The sequence below is a fragment of the Halichoeres trimaculatus genome, unplaced genomic scaffold (assembly GCF_033239565.1).
Source record: "Halichoeres trimaculatus isolate MK-OKI-2021-1 unplaced genomic scaffold, fHalTri1.1 fHalTri1_scaffold_13, whole genome shotgun sequence".
NCBI classification, from domain to species: domain Eukaryota; kingdom Metazoa; phylum Chordata; class Actinopteri; order Labriformes; family Labridae; genus Halichoeres; species Halichoeres trimaculatus.
The window spans coordinates 6,062,881-6,078,334 of record NW_027437191.1 but is presented as its reverse complement, the minus strand read 5'-3'; the positions used below and the strand labels follow the sequence as shown (position 1 = coordinate 6,078,334).

Genomic DNA, 15,454 nt, shown 5'->3' with positions numbered 1-15,454 from the left:
GAGGTCAAGTGGAGAGGAGAGGTTAATGTATCAGCGAGTTACAGAGGAGTCAGAAAGAGAGGAGGCAGTTATGATGGTGTGTTTGGACACAACAATAATTCCTGGAGTCTGTTCTGGTCTGATGAAGGTTTTTCTGTCTGGCACAATAACAGAAGAACAGACCTCCCTCTGTCCTCGTCCTCTGACTCTGGCAGAGTAGCCGTGTATGTGGACTGTCCTGCTGGCACTCTGTCCGTCTACAGTCTCCTCTGACCTCCACACCTTCAGAACCACCTTTACTGAACCTCTCTATCCTGGGTTTAGGTTCTGGTCTTCAGGTTCCTCAGTGAGTCTGTGTTTTGTGTCTGAGGGAGAGTCTCCTCTTCTCTACTCAAACACTACAGAAACAAACAGCTGCTGAGGAACAGTCCACCCTCTGCACTGACTGCACCTTTAAGGGACAATCCCTGAAACAAACCCTGAACTGTTCAGCAAAAGGCCTCACAGGGAAACATAAGAGCTGTGTCCCAATTCAGGGGCTGCAGCCTACGGAGGCTGGATTTGAAGACCGATTACGTCACAGCGGTGCGTCAGAGGCTGTCCCAATACGGAGACTCCTCCAAATGCGGCCGACGAATCTGTCCTCCGTTTCGGGGGCCGCGAAGGATGGGTTTGGTGAATCCTTCATAGCCTCACATATCCCAAGATTCATTGCGTATGAATGCCGAACATGATGGACACGGCCGAACTCCAAAAGGAGTCCTGATTTATCCAGATATGAAGGATTTCTGGCAACAACTATGTGATTGTGTTTCTAAAGCGTGAAAGAATATTTGGTTTTTCCATGTGAAAATGTGTTGTTTGGGCTCTTTTCAAGTAATATACTGTGGAAAAACAGTTCTTTATGAATCTTCTCATTATTATATAAAAATATGTCCATAAATGTAAATTCTCTTGGGAAAAAAACTTACTTGGAGTTTTTATTTATTTATTTATGTATTTTTTACAGGGAATTCACAAAAGACATTAAATCATTTCAGCAGCTTTTATTTTATACTTATTTATTCATCATCCCCCCAGCACTTGATCAAATGTTGAAAATGTACGTTGTTGCCTTACTCTCATGTAAATGGTAGATCTATACTCTATCAATAGGGATAATAATAATACAAATGATATAATGATAAAAATGATGATAATAATAATGATAATAATAGTAACAACGCAAAGTAATAAAAAGATAGTAAAAATTATCCTGTTTAAATGTGAGGTTTTGGTTTACGTGTGTTTAAAAGTAATGTAAGCCTGACAGGTGAGGGCGGTGCTGTGTGACGTCGAGGGTGACAAACAGGAAATGCTTCGTAGACCAGACCGTCTCAATTCAGTTCGACCTTTGCGGTCTTCGCAGGCTATGAAGGCCGGGTCCTCCGAAGGCTACAGCCTCCGTAGGCTGCAGCCCCTGAATTGGGACACAACTAAGGTGTGTGGAGTATTTACAAACACTGCCATCTAGTGTATGAGTGGAAGAACTGCACAGAAACCTGAACAAAGCTCAAATACTGAATGTTATAAAACACATTACTGTAGCAACATATACATTTCAAATTGATTTAAAAAGTAGTATGTTAGTCAAACACTGTATTTTTTCAACACATAATGGTTCACGGCTCAAAAATGTCATTCTTTTTTTTTAACTTTTTTTCTGTCTGATGTCACTGAACTGGAAAACTTTTTGTCAAACAGGTTTTAGAGAGAGAGATTTTACTTTCACTCTATTTTCTGCAAAACGTAGGGAGCTAGTAGTCCGATCACTTTTTTGTTTCATTTTACTCTTTATTGGCACTAAGTGTATCAGATTTTCCTTCAGGATGGGAATGCAGTATGGTGGTTGCATCAGGAAATACCCAAACTGAATGTAACATAATCTCAAAATATATAACTGGTGTGGATAGGACCAGCACACCAAAGTCAATAAAATTATCCCTCAATCAATGTTTTCCTTCAACTTGTTGGGCTTTTATTGTTGTTGTTTTCGGGGACCTGCTCACCCTTTTATGATGCTTATTTAAAAATGTGTTAGCTGCATTATCTCTTACTTTCAATTAAACCAGGTTTTCCATTAAAAAAGGCTATTTCTGAAAAAGAATTAGTCATTTATAAAACAGATAATGATATTTACATTTAACAACATGTACACTACTGATCTCAAGTTTTAGAACAGCCCAATTTATCCAGATTTTTATGAAATTCAAGCAGCTTAAATCCAATAAATAGCTTGAAACAGTACAAAGGTAGGTGTTGAACTGGCAGAGGTTCAGAAAAAGTGTAAGGTTACCCAAAACTGAAAAATACTGAACACTTGATAATTGTACAGAATGGCCCTTTATCAAATTAAGGCTGTTGTGCAGTGTTGGAGATTGACCAAGCAGAATCAGAAGACCAGTTTCTGAGAGTCAACAGCTTCAAGCTTCACAGCTTCAAAGAGGTCGTAGTGTCACAGTCTCAGTTTCAGTAACTGTGAAGAGAAGACTCAAATAGCAGGCTTATCAATGTTGCCTTGTTTTTTAAAGGGGCTGTGAGGAGTTTCTAAGAGATCTTACAAAAAGTCTCTCTTCTAGACATATGCCTGATCACAATCCACACTTTAAAATGAGATTATCAGCACGTTGAAGTCTTTATGACAACACCACGCCAGCTGACCAAGTTTAGAAATGTGTTTTTCTCTGCTGAAAATGATTTCTGTGATTAATTTTGTAGTGATGGTGGACACTGGAGCCTAACTGTCAGACAGAAAAAGGACAGAAGAGCAGAAGAAAGATAAACAGGAGAGAGATACAACCCAAGCTTAAGGCTAAATTATGGGTTAAACTGTTTGTGATAATGTTGATTCCAACCCACAGTCAGCAGTTATTCTGCAGTGGTCTGTTCAAACTTGAGAGTTTATCAATAAAATGAAGAGTGAGGTTACGTTAGCTCTGATTGGTAGATGACTGGAAGGACATAACCAGGATTCACTGATGTTACACAGACAAGTCTTAGAGTAGAGCTAAATATCCCCGACTACTAAACTACAGTACAAACTGACACAGTTTGCTTGTTGTCACATTTTAAACAACAGGGCAATGCAACAGTTGATAAATACCTTACCTCGTCGTGTTGTTTCCTGTAAGACAAAGAAACAGAAAGAAAAGAAAATGAATTATAAAATCAACACCTGATCTCCATTCATTTCTAAAACAAACACGTCTTGTTGTTAACAGACACATTTTTATGACAGTGTGTGTGAGGCCTCAGGCCAAAGGGTGGCGCTGCAGTCCAGTTTAAACCGGTCCTGCTCACATGATTTTAAAATATAAAATAATTACCCTCCTCCTTCATCCGGGCTTGGGACCGGCAAAGTGACCCAAAAGGGACACGTTGGCGGAGTTACTTTTTTTTTTTTTTTATGTTTTTTTTCTTTGTCTTTTTTTATTTATTTATTTTTTTTTCAATAATTTTTTTTGTATTTTTTACACAGATTTTTCTACTCGTTGTTTTTGTCCATAGTTTGTTACAAAAGTTACAGTACAACGTGAACATTTCTATTACAACTTTGTTTTTTTCTTTTGTTTTTTTTTTGTAACCTAATTGTTCACAATCTACATCAACAAGCTAAGTGGACTGTAAGAGACTAATAGAAAAAAATGAATATAGTGTCCTGTCTGCACAGTGGTGCAGTGGTTGGAGCTGTTCCTGGTTTAATTCCCTGCCTGGCCAGGAGCCCTTTTGTTGTCCCTGTGCAGACGCAGGTTCTCTCTGGCTTCCTCCCACTGTACAAAATACATGCTCATCAGGTGGATTGATCGCTCCAAATTGCCCCTAGGCGTGTGTGTGTGTGTGTGTGTGTGTGTGTGTGTGTGTGTGTGTGTGTGTGTGCGTGTGTGTGTGTGTGTGTGTGAATGGTTGTCTGTCTCCACCTGGTAGCTCTGTGATAGACTGGAGACCTGTTCAGGGTGGACTCTCTTGCCTTGTGACAGCTGGGGTACCCTGGTACTTTGGTAATGTAACCACTGACTGCTGCTACAGGCAACAAACACAACTCTTGTTGGACCAACAACTGGGACATTAATATAACAGGCTGTGTGTTTTCAAAATGTCGACTAAACGTAGTTTAAGTTCATCAATTCAATGAAAGGTAAATGAACTGGATGAAGGTCTGAAAATAAAGTTCCACCTCCTGATGGTTAGACTGTTCAGATAACACAGTCAAGATACAATGATTTCACTTGAAATGTAGGGACCACCATGAAATCACATTCATCCAATCAATTCTTTTTGAGTGCAGCCATTTTTACTCATTGCAGTGGACTGAGTCCTTATTTAGGCCTGTAATAACAAGCTTCTCTGCACAGACATTCCCAAATCAATGGCTGCTCCCTAAAAGTTCACTTCACTGTTTCTAAACATCATTTTGTGCTGATGGTTGAAGAAACACACTTTAAAATGCTGCTTCACAGAAAATCTCACTTTCCAAACAATACATGACCACTATTCATGTGACACTCTTTAACTCTGTGATACTTCAGCATCTCAAACACGACAGTGTCTCAACCTGTGACAGCCTTTTATGAGGATTAAGAAAAACAACTATCCCATAAACCATGAACTTAAGCTCTGTTCATTTATTCAAGATGTTTTGATGTAGGATCAGTTTTCTGAAAACACTCTGTAATGCTTTAGGAAAAAATATGAATGAGTTCAAAGAAAATAAGTGTTTCTTTTTTTATATTCAAAGGCTGTTAGTGGTTTGTAAAACATGAAAACAGAAACAAATGAACGGCTTATCAGCATTTTCAATCCAGGCTCTTCACAAGATCTGTGGTAAGTGAGGAGCGTCCCAAACCCTCAAGCTCAGAGGAAGAAGAAGCTAACAGCGTCCTCTGGGCTGGTCTGGTGGGGGCACTCCTCCTCCTCTGGGCTGGTCTGGTGGGGGCGCTCCTCCTCCTCTGGGCTGGCGGCTGAAGACAGCGGTGTCAGGGGGTCAGTGGTTTACTTGTGATGATCCGTTGGTTACGTCCTCTCTGAGCTGCAAAAGAAAAACAAGTGAGGAAACGTTTGAGCACAACTTTTAAAACTCTCTTTTCCTGGAGGAGGTGTGAGAGAATCTGATATTAAAAAGTGAAATGATAATCACTTACTGAGCGCATTCAAAGAAAAGCTAACACCGCTCTGCGTCTGGTCCTGAGCTCATCCTTCCTTGGTCCGCTCTGATTGGTCCTCATCCTTTCTCCTGGTGCACAACAAGAGAGGGAGTTAACAGAGTTAGAGACATGGTGACGTTTTCAATCATTGTTGGAGTTATTTTGACAAGATGTTAGAGTCTGTGTGGGTTTTTATTTGTATTAGTAATCATACCTTACCTCTGTACCACCTACAAATATCTCACTACACAAACATGACAGCTTGACACTGTGAAGTTAGCAGCAGCTGCTCATGTTGTGACTGAGTGTTAACTTACCTTTGTTTGCTTCACTTCAGGAGAGAAAAAGAAGAGGAAGAAAAACAATCTCTTTTCATTCAAATGTGAGGAAGATTTCAAACACTGACATGAATCCATACTCACCTCCTGTACAAGCATCAACATTTCATCCAAACATCAACAACAACTGAGATTTTTTGTGATTAGTGTTTGTGTGCGTGTTTGTGCCTTTGTGTGTGTGTATACTTCCCCTTCCTCAGTGAACAGGCTCTCTGTCTCAGTCAGAGTCGCTGTCGTCAGTCCATCCCGTGGACTGAAAAGGATGGTGCCAGAACCTCCTGTTGGAGCCGGAGCTGAGGCCTGAGGTTGAAGGAGCTGGATCCTCGGGGTTGTCTTCTCCAGCCGTCCGCGCTCTCTTCACACCTACCTGCTCCGGGCTGCTCTCCTCCCTGTGCCTCTTCAAGGAGCCCAGGCCGAAGGTGGAGGGGGCACACTCTTCTGGACTCTGAGGGACAGATGGTGGACCTGGAGGACCTGATGGAGGAAGAACAGGGGGACAAGGAAGGACAGGAGGACCATCCAGATCAGGAGGACCAGCAGGAGGATTGACAGGAAGATCCACAGGAGGAGCAGCTGGGATCTCCTGCATGAGGGGGCTATGAGCTCTGAAGTCATCTTCCTCTTCCTCCTCTTCATCCTCAGACATGGAGCCATAGCCTGAATCTTCACCCTCTTCATCCTCACCAAAGTCAACGTCAGGCAGCTGCAGCTCAAACCTCTGCAGGATGACATCAAACGCCCACCTGTCCACTTCAGGCAGCGGGTCTATGTCGGGCAGCTGCTCGATGTCGTCATTGTTGATGAAGGGAGGGGGACCCCCTGCAGCTTCATCTCCAAAAACAACATCATCATCATCATTATCATCATTGTCAGAGGAGAAGACGTAGAGTGGAACCAGGTCACCTGGGTGGTCTTCCACAGCAATGTTGACATCAGGGACGAAGTTTTCCTCAGGACGCTCGATGATGAAGTTCTCGTCTGGAGAGAAAAAGTCACAACGTCTGAGAACACGGCTGGAATTTTGAACTTTCTCTTTAAAGTTTGAACATTTGTTGAAGCTGAGGGACAATCTGAGTAAGACAGACACACACACACACACACACACACACACACACACACACACACACACACAGAGCTACATCTAAATTCATCAACTTTGACTCTAAAAGCTCAGTGTAAGAATCAGCTCCTGATTAAAAAGCTTAAGCCTCAAAGTGTAGATCTCATCCACACAGACAAACGTGCCCTGCTGCGGTTAAAAAGGCGTGTCCTGGTCTCAACAGGTTCATGTTTTCATCGTCTCCATGGCGACGACAGACATTTTAAACATTTAATCAAAGAATGGATGAGTCCACATTCTTTGCTAATCATTCAGTGCTAATTATTGTACTTTTAATGTCCTGAAACCAGAATAAACGTGTTTTAAAACCCCTACACTAACTGCTTACACATTCACAACTTGTCCCTGTATAACGGAGTCATTCCCGCCATCAGTAAAAATCACTTAACAGTGAAAAATCGTGGAGTCCAAGTCGACTCTTTCTCGGTCTGACCCTGGTCAGAGATAGAACCAGACGATGTGAACTTCTCCGTTTGTTTGAAAAAGTTTCTCAGATTTCTGTCCCAAAACACTTTAAAGGGTCTTTAACAAGACGAATCAACACGAATCTTTCATAAATGAGATATTAAAGAAGTTTTATTCAAAGTCAAACCTGCACGGTGGCGGCCCACCAGGTCGGCTAGCCCCGGCAGCAGTTGGTCCAGGTTGGGACACGGTCTCCTGAAGTCCATATCAGACCAGGTCAGATGGACAGGTCAGTCGGTGATGGATAAAAAGGTTATAGGTTTCCAAAAACGGACGATTGAAGGTGTTTTTAAAGTGATTTCTACAAGTTTGTTTTCCACTAGAAAGATTTGCAGCAGCTCGTGTCAGAGTTTAATGCAAATAGGGAGCACGTACGTTTACGTCTGCGCGTTTGTGTGCGTCTTAAAAATAAAAAATTAAATTAATTTTCATCAAATTAATTTATTCAATGAATACATATATATTTTAAGAACTTTTTTCTTATTTATTCATTAATAAATTAATTATTTGTGATTAACTGTTTTATTTATCTTTTTATGGGTTTTTTTTGTTGTTGTTGTTGTTGCTCCGTATTGATACAGGAAGTGTTTTAACCTTAAAGCAGAAACAGAAATGACCCTTGCGGTACATTAATTTCAGCAGTGACAGCAGGCCTTTCTTCCTCTCAGTAACCAGCTGGTTTATAAGTTGTCTTATAAGTCTGATCCAATGGTGTTGGAGGAAAAACCCAGGAACAGTTTTCACTGTCAGAAAAAAAAAGTTTCTGATGTGATTTTTTTAATTGATCAGTTAAGTTATTTACAATAAAGAAAAATTAGTGCATGAGGAGACATTTTTTTGTTGTAAAAGAAAACCTTAATTTTTGAACCCACTCTTTATTTTCTTTCTTTCTTGCTTTAACCTTAAATAGTTGATGGTATGTAAACCATGTTATTCTTACATATGTCTTTCCCCCTTTCTTTTTTTTTAAAAAAAAAACCTTAAAAAGTTCATGGCATTTTCAGACCTTTAACTTTGGGGCCTACTGAGGTATGTGCCCAGACACTTTTGTGAATTTGAGAAGTGTTTTGTAAAACTATAAATTTTATAATGAAGCTACAATATATATATATATATATATATATATATATATATATATATATATATATATATACATAGCAGCATGTGTGTGGTCAGATGGCCCCTTTGTCTGAATCCTTTACCACAAATAGAGCAGCTGAAGGGTTTCTCTCCCAATGAGCACTGAAAGGATAACTAACCTGCTCTGTGCAGCTTTATCTCAGTTATTACAACCGCATCCAGTAGTTCTCTTTGACACTGGAGCTCCTCTTTGTATCCACATGTTCTTTATCCTTACAGGTTTTCTCTAGCGAGCAGCTTCTAGTCAACTGAATCTTTGAGATCTTAAGCCTCAGAAATTTCCCACACATCCAACAGTCAAAAAATAAAAGAATGAAAAAACTTACGGCTAATTATTTTACAACGATGGCTGCTTCATACAAACTGTGGACACTCTTCGGACTTCCAGAATAAAAGTTAACTGATCAAACTTTTTTTTATACATAACAAGTCAGACACAGGGAAAAACCAAGTAAGTAAAAGGTGAGGAGATTGTCCAATGCCTGACGTATCAGTGACATTTAAAAGATAAAAAGAAATAAGCAGAGGAATAGTAAAAGCCATCAGTTTTATTTTCAGAAAAAAATTGTTAAAACATGAATAAGAAACAGTTTACAGTCTGTTTTTTTTTCATTTCTTCACTCTGCTTCTCTATCAGTATCTGGTATCACAGGGCCTTGTTGTTTCATGACAGTACTTGGAGCAGAGCATGTGAGTGGAGTGGAGTGGCGAGGATTTCCGCTCCTCGCTGTCTGCATCAGTCACTGCTGAAAGTCCCACCATGCCGCTCCGCCCATTACTGCTTAGCATTAGCAAGAAAGCGTCTCCACTCCACACTGGCTCCAGGTTTTGGCCCAGATTTAGGCATGCATCAAACTCTAGAGCAGAAAACTGAGCAGGACAGCGTCCCGCTCCGTCACCACCTTCATAAAAGAAAAAAAACCTGCTTTGTGCTCGCGCTCACACGCTCTCACTGGGAGACATGTTACTTAAAGCACAACACACAGTCACAATCTTATCAATGAAGGAAACTTCCTCACTCTCATGTGGAACCAGTAGGCTCACCGGTACAGTGTGCTGAAGTATCTTGTATTTTTTGCGCACCAAACCGACCACTCTTTTAACGTGGACCCTTAGGTGAGCTATCTGCTGCGTCTCCTCTGCAGATTTTAGGTCCATTCGAGCTTGTCCTCTTGTGAAGCCTGTAGTTTTCACCTCAGCACACATTAGACCAACTTCATCCCCAATGTTAAATCCACGGCCTGCCAAAACCAAATCTCCAGGTAACAGTTTACTGAGGATACCACACTGCTCTGCCAGGTGCTTGTCACTTACATGCCCTCCCACGTTAGAAATGTAAGAGACTGACCCCTGTGGGGTGAGGCCTATCAGGTATTTAACACTGTGTTTCTGCTTGTAGTGGGAGTGAGTCTGTGGTTCTGCTTTTAAATTTGATGGCTCCTCAGTGCCAATCTCAAAGCAGTCAAGAATGACAGCAACACGACTGCCAAACGCCTCTACAAACTGATGCGGCACGGCGTGCTTCAGTAAATGTCTGGCAGGCCAGTGTACCGAAGGTGCCAGGTGGAAATACAGTAAATCTATCGTCTCCTGAAACGTTTCACACACTGTTGTGTGACTTATCTCAAAAAGGTATGCAAGGTGCTGCTGAGGCAGATGCAGTCTCAGCCTCATCAGAGTCAGGACGAGCATTTGGAAAGGGGACAGTTCTCTGTCTGCCTTTGTGAAGCATGGAAAAATGACAGAATACAAAGCCTGTAGTAAAGTCCAGTTCCGCAGTCCGGTGTAGTATTTCACCTTCTCATCTCTGGCCTTCTCATCGTCCTCGGTGAAGAACGCTTCGTCCATCTTTGATACTGCAAGCGCTTTCTTTAAAGTCCTGTTCTCCTCAAGCAAGCGGTTCATCTCAGCCCGCCTGGACTTCATTTTACCGTATTGTTTATTTTTGACCACACGTCCAACACTGTCACATTGCTCAGTCTGTGCAGCTTGATCCACTTCCGGCACCTGTGTGGAACTATTCTGTCTCTTTGTCCTCCGTTTATATCGAGGGTACCCAGTCTGGATGAGTTTTGTTTATTTCATAGGCAGGTCTCCCTAAAAAAAAAAAAAACACACACACACAGAGATTAGAACTTCAACCCTTGTAAAGTGTTAGAAATCAGCCAACATCTTTAGTGTAAGCTGGTCAAATCTGACCCGTGGTTAAACTTAGCTTGTTAATACTTAAAAAGCAGCGGTTATCACCCCGTACTGTTTTTCACCTCATTGTTAACGTATTACATAGGGATGCACAATATTGGATTTTTGCTGATATCCGATATGCAAATATATCGAAACCCCTTTTGGCCGATACCGATAATCACAAGTTTGTTTGTTTATTTCACTGTAAAGAAAGCTAAGTCTATCCTGTACTGGAATTTATATGTTACTCTTATTGTGACGGTCTTATTTGTTTAAGAAACAAACATAAAACAAGACAAAAAACATTTGATTTTACCATAAATAAGAAATGCATTATTCTTTCAAACTCAAGACATTCAGTATGGACATACAGAAAAATAATTTCTTTAGATCACATGAACTTTAAATGTACAATGCATTTTTAAACATAACCAAGTTGCATTTGATTATTTTAGAGCTACTGTAACAACCTGGAGACAGACACAGTGCAGTGCAAATAAATGAAGTGCTACATTTTATTTAAGGAGCTTATTTTTCAGATGGAAAATAATAATAATCCTAACTGAATAGCACCTTATCGGCTGTGCATATCGGCAGAAATTTTCATATCTGCCGATACCGATAAACGTGTTTTTAAGCTTTTATCAGCCGATACTGATATTGTGCCGATAATATCGTGCATCCCTAGCATTACATATTCATATCCATATAAATACTGTTTTAAATGTTCCTTTTTTGGCACCATAGACCTTTTATCTTACAATATACCACTCATCTCAATTTAAAAAAAAAATGTTTTAAACCACTTTCATTAATTTCCTACAGTCAAGATCATGGGTAAGCACATGATCAAAGTCTTAAAGACTAATAATAAAGCACACCTACCAAAAGTTACTTTTTTTAACCCCACGTTATTAACTATGGTGACATCACTGGTGTTGAGTGTTGAAAAAGGCAAAAAAGCTTTTTTTTCCTCATAAAACCAACTCTTTTTACTGATAATAATAAGAACTACAGATTGGAAATTAATCCATAAGGTGTGTGTGTGTGTGTGTGTGTGTGTGTGTGTGTGTGTGTGTGTGTGTTTACATGAATCGCAGTATGTGGTGGTTTTTGTGTGCTCTTACATTTGTTTTGCAGCCCTCACCTAACGCTGGCTAACGCTAGCTAACGCTGGCTAGCGCTGGCTAACGTTGTTTTAAAGTTACCAGTCTGAAAAATGCCGTGAACACTCCAACATTCGTCAGTTGTTCGCGTTGAACACGATCTTTGGTCGTACCATGGCTGCTACTCAGTCAATTCGGCGTCTCTTTGTAAGCTCTCAGATCAGTAGTCCTTGGCCTTTCCTCCACGTTTGAAATGAGAAGAATCTCAACACGTTGTTTCAGCAATCGTGTGAACGAACTTTGCAGGTAGGGACACAGCACGTTCGCGCCGTGTTTGGACTTATTAACACAAGGGAACAGAACAAGAACAGAACAAGTACAGCACACGACGACGGCAGGTAAGCGGCTGGAGGAAACAAACCGCAGCGTTCTTCTTCTTCTTCTTCTTCTTCTTCTTCTTCTTCTTCTTCTTCTTCTTCTTCTTTGTGGTGTTTAAGGGCGGTTGGCCACCTTAAAAACGGGCATTACCGCCACCTTCTGGCCCCGGAGTGGGCCAGGCTCCAATGACCCTACCTACTTCTCTCTTGTCCTACGTAAATAAATGGAAAACTACTAAATAACCAAAATACTATAATTTAATAAACAAACAAATAAATAAAATAATAAAATAATAATAATAATTAAAATAAATAAACAAATAAATCTATTTAATTTGATAATAATATGATCAAATACATAATAGTCACAATTAAAAGAATATATATATATATATATATATATATATATATATATATATATATATATATATATATATATATATATAAATTCCTTATAATCTATCATATATCCTTATGCTCTTGAGAAACTCCACCACCATCTTTAAAGTAGCTCTCCCACCCTCACTAAGTATATCCTTCATTTCAAATCCCAGAATCCCCACACTCCTCCCCATATTCTTCATACGCCCTACACCACAGTAACACATGTTACACTGACTCTTCCTCCTCCCCACACCCTTCACATTTCTTCTTCCTCTTCTTCTTCTTCTTCTTCTTCTTCTTCTTCTTCTCGGCCTTTTATGGCGGTTGGCAAACAGCGTTTTGGTGCATTACCGCCACCAACTGGTATGGAGTGTGGAATCGGGTATCTAACTAAAGTGTACTTATTCTACTTACTAAAATAAATAATAATTAGTGCTGTCAGGCGATTAAAAAAAATAATCTAATTAATTGCAGGATTTGTAATTAATTAATCTAATTAAACGCATTTTAATCTCATATCTGCCTAATGCCGCGGCCACACCAAACGCGAGTCTTGCGGCTGGACTTTTTTGACAAGCTGAGGCGCGAACACGCGAATGCGCGGTACTGTGCATGCGGAGTAGAGAGCGCGTTCATTTAAAGACCAAAAGTCCAAAAGAGCAGCTGAAAAACAATGAGCTGTGGTTTCCAAAGCATGACAGGAGAGTGTGTGAAAGCTTTGGAGATCACAATCAATGCCTGCTGCCTCTCCCTGGTAATCCACCAGCCCTGCTTGGCTGTTCCCTGCGATCTCATCCCCGATCCCCCGAACCTCCAATCCCCCGTACCCCTGACCACCCGAACCCCCGACCCATGTTCCCGGAGGTCTCCCTGGGGATAATGAAGGGGTGGAGGAAAGAGAGGAGCACAGAGAACTTCCATCGTTTCCCTGGCTCTGCCCCTGCTCCACTCTTTCCTCCTCTCTATCAGGCTCAAAACTCCGCTGAGGAAAACACAGTCGGACTCAGTGATGACCCGTGCAGGCAGATCCAGCTGGGAACGAATGTTTTCAGAACTTACATTCAAAACCTGTCTCCTCAGAGACTTCAACCAAGCCTGCTCCTGTTTTTCTGGTCTCTGTAGAGTACACACGTCGTATCGTATAACTCTGGATGATGACACACCACATAGATTATTTTCTCCTCCATCCTCCGGCGGAGTTGGAGCCGGAGCAGGAGCAGGCGGCAGTTGCCCCCCAACGTCGTCAAAACAATGACGTCGTGGGGGAATATTTCGAACTCGAGCGAATTCGCGTCTACCGCCCAAACGCGTGAACGCTCCAAACGCGTGAATCGCGCCGCCCGAGGCGAATCGGTGGCTAAACGCGTCTTTGCATTGACTTTGTATGTAATCGAGCCGCAAATTCGCGTTTGGTGTGGCCGCACCATAAGGTCCCAAAATAAATAATTTGAATTCCAGGACATCAGAATTACATTAAAAGACACTAAAAACATTTAAAAATAAGGTGGGAATGTATACAACACATTTTTAGGTACACTGATGCATAAGGAACACATGAAAAAAGTTTTATGGTTCTATCTTTACAAAATCTACACAGTCCTGCACCTAAGATAAGCTGATTTGTTTTTAGGACGGTTTTTGCTTCTGTTCACATTTTTACTCAATGTGGACTCAATTTTCACTGCAATATGAACTTCTATACTCTTATGAGGTCAGGAGAACCAGGGCTAAAGGCTAAAAACTGTGAGGAACTATGTACAAAACACTTTTTTCAAGTCTTGGATCAAAGAAAAGTGAAGTATTCTCAGTTTAACATGCTTTGAACACACAAACTGTTGCTCATTGGTGCAGAGCAGCCCCAAGCTGAAACATGACACCAGGAAGATGGAAGCAAATTTTCAAAGAATTCTTTAGGTTTAAATACTGGATACATATCGATCATTCAGGGCTTCTTCAATGCAGTAAAGAGTGTAGAATTATCTGGGTTTTCTTTTTTACAGAATTGAGCTAGAGCAAACGGTTGATTTTCTGCAGATTTTCAAAAAGAACGTGTGAATAAACTAGATGTGGACGGCAGTCACAATCACTCTCGCTTCCCTCCCTCCTGTTTAAAGCATGTTGCTGACGTGAAGTGTGATACATTCAGGGACCATCGGAAATGTGAAAATCTGACGAGAACTCCTCTTTTTCCAAGTAGGACACACGGTTTGTAAATGCCAGAAATTTAAAAATAAGTGCGTCTTTGAACGCCCCGCGGGTTTGGGATCCAGATTAATCTGCGTTAATTTTTATAACGCATTAATTTGCGGTGTAATTAATTAATCTAATTAACACGTTAAAATGACAGCCCTAATAATAATAATAAAAAAAAAGGAAAAAGTGGAAATTATATTCTTGTCATCAAATTTGTTCTCTTAATATACTGCAATAGTGCATCATAACATTTATCACCTGAATTTCTCTGTGAAATATCTTTCAAGTCCAATCTCAACTTCATTTCTGTGAGTTTGAAAATAAGTTCCCTTCTTTCAGCTTCATACTTTGGACAATAAAGTACCACATGCTTGATGTTTTCCTGCTGTTCACAAAACAGCAGCTACCTTCTTCTTCTCCTTCTTCTTCTTCTTCTTCTTCTTGGTTGTGGTTTTATGGTGGTTGGCAAACAACTATAAAGGTGCATTACTGCCACCTACTGAACTGTAGGGTAGATCTGAATTTGACCGTTGCTAAATTCTATAAATTACATCTGTTCTTTCGAGAAAAATGAGTATCTCTCTGTATGTTTGTTGCAAATTTTCACAGAGTATACACTTTAATGTAAACTTAATATTCTGGTTTTTGAGTGATTCCTTAAGGCTTTTCCTCTCTCTGATACAATGTTGTACTGTTTCCAGTTCACTGCAATGGGAGCATAGTCCTGTAGGATGTCTGCCTATAATATGAAGAGTACTTTTTAATCCTGTGTGTTAAATTCTGAGTCTTGTTATAATTGCTTCTTCTTTTCAAGTAGTGAAGATTTACCTATTATCTTTAACCTGTTGCTGTATACTGTGTAAATTCCTTCCAGTATCACTAATTCCCCAGTATCCTTGCCATAATTGTTGAATGTAGGTCTTAATGATTGATTAAGCTTCTGTTTTCTTAAAGTGATTTGTAAATCAACTGTTTCATTCTCAATGAT

At 40.4% G+C, this 15,454-nt stretch overlaps 1 protein-coding gene across 2 annotated transcripts; it reads right to left on the bottom strand.

Moving 5' to 3' along the window:
• Window positions 1-8,766: 8,766 nt before the first annotated feature.
• Window positions 8,767-11,954, bottom strand: LOC141801970 (uncharacterized). Of its 2 annotated transcripts, none has more exons than XM_074685331.1 (2): window positions 11,615-11,954; window positions 8,767-10,319 (listed from the first exon to the last, which is right to left on the bottom strand). In XM_074685331.1, exon 2 carries the CDS (start codon window positions 10,146-10,148, stop codon window positions 9,162-9,164), a length of 987 nt encoding a protein of 328 aa, XP_074541432.1. In that variant the 5' UTR covers window positions 10,149-10,319; window positions 11,615-11,954; the 3' UTR covers window positions 8,767-9,161. The 2 variants fall into 2 exon arrangements, with proteins under 2 accessions (XP_074541432.1, XP_074541434.1); XM_074685333.1 differs by having other exon boundaries at window positions 11,686-11,954.
• Window positions 11,955-15,454: the final 3,500 nt, after the last annotated feature.

Excerpts from the sequence above, each read along its gene's own strand:
- LOC141801970 (XM_074685331.1), bottom strand. The coding sequence starts at position 10,148 with ATGAAGTCCAGGCGGGCTGAGATGAACCGCTTGCTTGAGGAGAACAGG.